Source organism: Lepisosteus oculatus, chromosome 21, assembly GCF_040954835.1.
Source record: "Lepisosteus oculatus isolate fLepOcu1 chromosome 21, fLepOcu1.hap2, whole genome shotgun sequence".
Lineage (NCBI taxonomy): Eukaryota > Metazoa > Chordata > Actinopteri > Semionotiformes > Lepisosteidae > Lepisosteus > Lepisosteus oculatus.
In genome coordinates, this window is record NC_090716.1 from 10060965 (window position 1) to 10069092 (window position 8128).

General features: G+C 35.8%; 1 protein-coding gene across 1 annotated transcript in view; it reads left to right on the forward strand.

Annotated features, from left to right (window-relative positions):
* Positions 1 to 7840, forward strand: part of lmo1 (LIM domain only 1) — a 29473-nt gene extending 21633 nt beyond the window's left edge. The window contains exons 3-4 of the mRNA XM_006642489.3: positions 5209 to 5334; positions 7366 to 7840. Of these exons, the coding sequence (XP_006642552.2) occupies positions 5209 to 5334; positions 7366 to 7471 (232 nt within the window). The 3' untranslated portion in view covers positions 7472 to 7840. The remainder of the gene's footprint in view (positions 1 to 5208; positions 5335 to 7365) is intronic.
* The last annotated feature ends 288 nt before the right edge of the window (positions 7841 to 8128 follow it).

Here is an 8128-nt window from a genome sequence, read left to right on the forward strand (position 1 = left end):
AACCTTCTGACATCACGAAGTCTGAACAGCACAACAAGCATCTACTGGAGGAATGATGTAGCTCTCAAGGAACATCACCCAGGGATTTGCAAAGTCCAGCTAATCACATATTTCAAATGTAAACTGGCAATTCATTGACTTAAAGGATCAAGATATGTTCCAAAAAAGTGCCACTATGTGTTAGACCTCTCCTGACACTTAACTACAGCACAGTGGGCTTGTAAATGAGCATTTACCTTGCCCATACTTCCAAGCAATTTGAAAGCAATTAAATTAAATATACTGCTAAACAGGTGGATATACCCCAGGCGATTTCCTTGCTACAATATAGCACCATAATTTACAATAAGTTTTTGGGCATTTTGTGAAAAATGGTAGTGTCTTACATTTCAATTTGTTGCAGAATGAGCTTATTATTCAAGTAATGTGTGTTAGAAGTAAAGGAAAATGTATTCTTACAGTCTACTTAATTCTGTGATACTGGGGAAATGCATCTGCTCACCTCAGGAACAAGTTGAAGCCTTGTGTAGCATTACACTTCTTTATATTTTGGCAGTTCATTAAATTCAGGCGAGTGGATCAAAAGCATTTTATTCCTCTTTTTGGAAAACTGCCATGTGCACATTAATTATGAGAGGCTGTACAGAGCACCTCCTTGTGTGTTTGTCCTTCAGAAACATGGGTACATAATGAACATTTGCTGCAGACTGGAAATGTTGCCTAAACATCACGTTGAAGTTTCTGAATCCACTTGACATTCAATTCACTTAATAAAAAGCTGAGGTTATTAGTATTTTTGCCACTCTGTTTCATTACTGAGGAGAACAATAGATTAATTAGCTGTTTCATATTTCTGGGCTGCGAATTCTCTGACCTAGTGATACAAGGTTGAGTAACCTGTCATGCTTTTGATTGCCAGGACTGAGGGCCTGAAATGGTTTTATCTTGTAGCTATTAAATATATTAAAAGAAATAGATTAGTCATCCACTTATCAAAGCTAAGAATTTTTAATTAAAATTATTTTTTTTAACTCCACTGCAAATACCCTGATTTCTGAGTCAAATCAGAACTGTTCTATTGGCAATAATGCAGGCTTTTTACTTGTGATCTTTGTGGTATTGTCAGATGTCAACAAGAGCATTTTATTGTTGCCTCTTAGAATGTAGAAACAAAATAAGTGCCAGATGGGTTTACTGCATTTAAATTTAGTATGATTTCAAGTCAGCAAAAACTCTAGAAAATCTTTTATGGCTCTCTCAAAAGCATTTGTTTTAGAATGTACTGGGACCGTTATATCTTCAAAAACAGACATCTTAATGCTTAAAAGAGGTCAAAACTTTGCTTTCCATTAATCACAGTCCTGTACATTTAATTTGACAGACCTGCATACATAGAAAAGGAAATAATCCTCAAAGGTATGGAAATGCAGGTCTTCAACACGAAACACTGGAGCAAGTTCACAAAGAAACGTGAACAAAGACAAGCAGGTGATGGAAGCATTAGAGGACTTTCTGAAGTTGCCTGGGCTGTTTGTTCAAACAGTTTAGTGAACATCTGTCTCGGCTAATCCACATTTTTCTTTTTATAGATTTAGACAGAAGAAGAAGGAGGGGGGGTTTAAAATGCAGATAGCTTTGGGTTTGGACCCCTACTTTGTTTAAATTAAACTCAACTCAAAAGGCCTACTACATGTCTAAATGTTTTCCTCTGACCAAATGAGAGTGGTTTGTCATTTTAGGAGCTATCTTACAGCTCCAAAAAAACAACCACATCTTTAACCAACATGAAAAATCTGACTATGAACTGTGGTTCTGTTTCTTAATTAAAAGTATGGTATTGCAGTGGAGAATTCCAAAACACAATTGTTTGCTTGGAGTGGATATTCCCATTATGTTTTTAAGGATTGTCACTCATGTTTTTTTTAAATTGCAAGAAATTTCAGGGAATTTCCTTTTTTCTTATGATCAGTTCAAAAACCGAGGAAATAAATTACTGGGAAAACACTCACTTAAAATATTTATATACTAAAAGTCACTGCTTCTTCTAACTCATTTGTTTTACATTAGTAGAAAAGATAACTCACCTAACAGCTCTTAAATGATGAGCTACAAAGCTGCAGAATTTAAGGTTTCATTAGAAATACTAGTCTCAATTTTTACCTAAAGGTAATGCAAGTGAATTGACTGCTTTGAGATTGATGAGAATCCCTTCACATAACTAAGAAGGGCTCCTTAAAGGATCTTTGCTACTTATTACTTCTGAACTCTTTCATAAGCTACGAACATAAGAGCAATTTTTCCAAGTGCATATTTTAAAAATTGGACAAACAATATAAGAATGTCTAAAAATAACATGCACTTTAAAATAAATGTAAATGTGCCTTTTTTTGTGAAACACCTTTATAATGAGTTACAAAGTGTTTTTTAACACTTGAATTTTAAGGACATGAGTTATAAATAAGAGGATGCCATTCATCCAATTCGGGGGGAAATGGCAGGGTATTAACTTTGACAGTGAGGATGGGCATCTTTTCCATACTTCCACATCTTTGTGTAAAGTGCCTCTCTTACATTCTATTTGGTTTTTAGTTCGGATTTTATTGCTGATCTTGCACTTGGGGGCTCTTCACTTCAAATTAAAAGTTTTGATTCCTCTCTAGGGTTAAGGCTTTAATATTCAATTTATGGTAAATGTTAAGCAATGTTTAGACAGAGAAGCTTTTTTAAATAGCTTTAAATCTTTCTGATCATGAATGGGGAAAACAATATCACAACATTTACAAACATCTTTGGTTGCGCTTGGTCTTACCAATTGATTACTTCAAATTACAGCTTAGTACTGCATTCACATGTTCCTTTGTCTGCCAAAACCCCTGCAAGCTTTGCATTTCATAATAAACCATAGATCTTGTGTCTAGCAAAAGACAACTGTTTGCTTTCAGACAAGCTCATATAACACAGAAGACTATGAAGTACAGCATAAGTGGGTAACTCTAGTTTTATCTTTTATGGCTGCTGAATCCATGCAAGTTCATATTCTAAAATGATCTGAACATTGAAAGCAGGAGAAAACTTCTCAAAAGGCTGACTTAAAAATAATACAGCATCAACACAAAGAAATTAGAAATACTGAATACATACATTTAAAGACCTCAGATCATTTTTTGGCTTATGCAAAAAAGTCCTTCATCTGTAACTAAAAATGATCCCATTTACTATGCTATGGCCATATATAAAAAAGTAAATGACTGCAACCTGTAAAACAGCATTTTTGACAGGTATTTTTAACTACAGTAAAATACAGGAAGAGGTGAAGGACATGAGCTGTAATAATCATAGATAACCACAGCAAGGATATGGTATATGCATTACAGATTCTTTGGGAAAAAAAATCCTCCATGGAAGAATTTAACTGAAAAGCTCCACAAGAAAATTATTATTCTAAACATAATACAAGCAGATACTAAAAACCTAAGTTAAATTTCTTAAACTATAAGGGTCCTAGAGATCGGTACCATCAACCAAAACATTTTCCCCAAAGAATGAAGCATATCATTTGAATGGCCAATTATAAACAGGAATTTTAATGACAAGCCTTTCTGAGTTTCATATTTATACAATCCCCAATGTTTGTATTCACTGTTCAACATCAAGGGAAGTTGTTTTGTAATGATCCTGATGTGAGTAAATATGACTATTTAAGTAGATGGGAAAACAAAGTTAGATTGAAGTGCAGTTAATATTTGCCAAGATATTAATATCTGCTGCTGTTGTTTGGTGATGCTTTTTTGAAGACTTGAGTCAGTGCTGAAAGTGCTGCTGAGACCTGCAAAAACTGAACATAACAGACCATTTAAAAACATACACATTCTGCAGCTGAGTTAAAGCCATCAGGTTACATGTGTCAGTCCTATATGATGTGTACTGTAACAAAGAGTCTGTTGGAAGATGGTTGAATTGATCAAATGTATCTGCTTGTGAATTAAGAATAGTCAACTGTGATTCTTAGGCTGTGACCATAACTTACTGTATGCACTGAGTGGATGATCTGTTGTTTTGTGAGGAAGGACTTGTGTGCATACATGTTTCAATTTATCAACATGTTACAGGTCAATTATACATTGTTTTGTACTTTTCAGTAGATTTTAAACCTGGTAAAAGTCAGTTTGTGTTCTCTAGCCCTTCATACTGCACAATCACATATTACCGTGTTCCTGTTATAGAACTACTAATTGTTTTTACAACAACCTCTAAAAGCAACACAAAAGTCATACTGTTAGATGGGTGACACTCCAATAATGTCGGTGTAAGTAAAACTTTATCCTAATTGCAGAGTTTCCAGAAATTTGGTTTTGTCTCTTAACTTTAGATACTGTAACTTTCATTTTAACAATACTCAAACATACAGTATATGGTTTACAAAAATGTTCACCTTTGTTGAAATGACAATCAGCTATCACTTTTGCCTCTCTTTTTAATCTGGATGATTTCTTTATAATCCTTAGAACAACGTGCATGCTAGATCTATGATAAAAGTTCTTCAAATTAAACATAAGGTCAGTCCCTTGGTAAATTCTGAGGAAAATGGTTAATTTCCCCCTGCTTGGAAGGTATTTACAAACGTTGGTTTCACAAGGCTGAAACCTTGATGGATTGGCTTCTACCTAAAATGCTAGACAGTTTACCTAAACAGAAACTGAAGTGACAGGGTCCATTCTGCACACATGCTGGAGCTGACAGACTTTTGTTACCTCTCCAAAGTTATCAGTCTTCAGTGTTTTTACCATCTTGGAAAAAGTGTATTCTTAGTACATGAATCTTTTGAACTTTAGACTACCTTCTAGAATGTAGCCCCCTGTGTAAAATCCAGCTGGATTGTGCACAAGCTAAGTCTCATTAGTTATATTGGTTTAAAGAAAAAAAAAACTTTAAACAATTCAATTGGTTGCCTCAGACCCACTTTCTTTTCTTTTGCAATGTGGAAGGAACAACTCTTTGAAGAAGGGGATTAGAGCCATGTGATAACTTTAATTAGATCATTAGCAAAGAATTAACATCTAGGTTTGTACCCTCATTAACAAAAAAAAAACATCATGTGTGTACCAAGATAGATTTGTGTACTGCATTATTTTTTTTAATTACGGGAACTCTCAGAATGTTATTAACACTCAGCTTGGTACCTGACTATTTTGGATCTTTGTTTTTCAGGCTCTTTGGTACTACAGGGAACTGCGCAGCCTGTAGTAAATTGATCCCAGCCTTTGAAATGGTGATGAGAGCGAGAGATAATGTTTACCATTTGGACTGTTTTGCCTGTCAGCTTTGTAACCAGAGGTAAGGTGAAACACATCGTGGCTGTGGAAGATGACCTTTTGAAATCTATAATGCTATCCTGAAATGGCAACCAACTCAAACATTAGTCTAGTTATATTAAAAGAGAAAAAGGCTTTTAAATGTTTTTCAGTTATTGTCCAGTAGTCAACTCTGACATTTCAGCCAGTGTCATCTTTTATTAGGTGTTCTGATTTCATTATTATATTGTTTAAAACGGTACACTTTCAATCTATTTTGGTCTAGTCCTGGGATTAAAAGCTTGGAAAACCTTTAAAAAAATAAATTTTGTTCTGACTGTACAGAAGAATTAACATAGCTGGCAAGCGATTGATAATGATTGGGATCAAACTTTGAAAGTTTAAAAAACAGACTGCAAACAGTGGCAAAAAATGAGTGAAGAAAGTTGGTGAATGCAGATGGTAATGGAATTATACAAGTTGAAATAACCTGAAGTTCTCAGCCAATGGAGAAAGCTCATGAAACCTTCACCACTAGGACTCGGCATTCACAATTTTATCCAGCTTCTCCTGAAATCTACAGGATTTTGGATTTTTTTTTTTAGTATTTTTTACTGTGATGCCAATGTGAGCCACCAGCACTAAAGCTGCCCCTAAAATACATAATTCTAAAGGATCCAGTTTACAGTAATGCCGAACAAAATATTTGTATAACACACCAAGAGGTAAATGCCTAACAAAGGTACACTGGGTTATACGAGGCACATACAGTATGTGTGGGCTCATGCTAGCACTTATAAATTAATACTAAGCAAACTGAACTGGCTTAAGGATTTACATACAATCTTGCATGTTACAAACCTAATACGTTACTAAAGTTTGAAACCCATTTCTGTTAAGTCAGCTCGGGGTCCAACATTTCAGTGTTCACCTGAAAGCAAAGGAATCCATCTGGAAAAAATGTTTAGAGCCCTCTTTTTAACACCTTTTTCCCAGTGACATTCCTACTGCACCAAATACACAACAGAAGCTTTGCCTTCCTATTCCCCTGTCGCAGTCTGTAATTGAAATCTGGAATCTCTACATATTGCAAGGGTGAGCTCTGTCCTCAAGCTACAAGCCTGTGATGTTAGCTCACTGTCTGTGGATGGAGAAGGTCAGTTTTTGGCACTGCAATGTGCAGAAAAGTGCAAAGTGTTCTCCACCCAGTGATGCATGTCCAAATTCCATTTTACAGGCATAATGTATATCGTAACACGTGTTGAACAGCCTTTAAAATGTGACTGCATGCACTGCTCCTGCTGTTCAGGGATTACAGTGGCAAAATTCACAAAACAAACCACATCAATCTAGTATTTAGTTCAACTGCTTAATGAGCAGCTACTGTATATACCAGTGTATATACTGAGAGGCATTATAAACACCAGTACTCATTTGTTATATTCTTAATGCTTCTCAGTATATAATCATTTATACAACTAACTTCTTTTCAATAAATAGGAGGGCTGGGAATGTAAATGGTTTTCCTATTTTCAAAAAAGCTTTATTTGTGCAATGTAACAAAGCAATTGGAACTTTTTCTCCCCCTCAATTTGGTTGGACGAGAAAGGAGAAAAAAGATGCATTTAAAATTTTGGCACCAAAATGTTGTGTGGAGCACTGGCCCTGTGGCCTGTTTCCTAGGAAACCAATGTGATGAGTGTGCCAGGACTGGGAGTGAGAGCATGGTTTCGCTTGATGCCAGGCCTCATGTTTACGTGCCTTGAAATAGTATAACGTCTGCAACAATGAATTTTATTTAAAAAGCACCTTCATGGTCAAATTAAAAGGGGCTTCGTACAATGGACCATTAGGAAACAAAATACAGTCCAACCAAGAGAATGTAATAATTCCACAGAAAACACCAACTACTACAACGTATGAGAAATCAGCTGCAAGTGGACAGAAAGGAAAGGTGTTAACAACACAGTGAGATCTTTATGAAGGAAAATAAAGGTCCCTTCTTCAGGTGGGGTGGCAAGCCGGTCTTCCGCCTGGCTGTGTCTTTTAAAAGCATGTGCTCTTTTTATTTCAGGTTTTGCGTGGGGGATAAATTTTTCCTAAAGAACAACATGATTCTCTGTCAGGTGGACTATGAGGAAGGCCAGCTCAATGGAAGCTTTGAAACCCAGGTTCAATAGCTGCTTGGGTGCTGAACCCACACTGGATGGATGTTCTAAGGCACTGCAAGTGAAGAGCGTCTGTCTGCTTGCCTGCAATACTTTTTAATCCTTATTGGTCCCGAAGGACTGTATTGTAAATGTCATACTTTTTTTGCCCTCTTCCCCACCCCCATACTGAGCAGTTACAAGTTAGATGTACAGTTGTGCCTGCTTAGCTGAGCACTGTATTGCCTGTATGTTTGTGAGGTCTGTTTTACCTTTTGGGTATGGCTCCTGGAAGGGTCTGTACAGTCTGTTTTTTCTGTATATATAAACTGGAACATTTATTTTATGAAAAATGTAATGCAATTTTATTACTAGTGTGAATTAAAGATTCTTAAATGTTCACAGTGATGTTGGTTTACTTTGAAAAAAGATACTCATGAGTGTGGACCAGACAAAGACTGTAATGTTGGCAGCATTTCAATTCTGAAAGCTTGATTTTTTTTCCCCCCCACAAATAAGAGTATTTTTGCAATATTTAACTGGGTTTTATATTTAATATGTGTTTAAGTATTGACCTAGAAATTCTACAAATTCAAAATGGCTCATGATTTGGCTGATAGGGCAGTGCATAAAACTATGATCCATTTCCAATTAAACTGCAACTTGTAATATGACTGACAAGTGTTGACC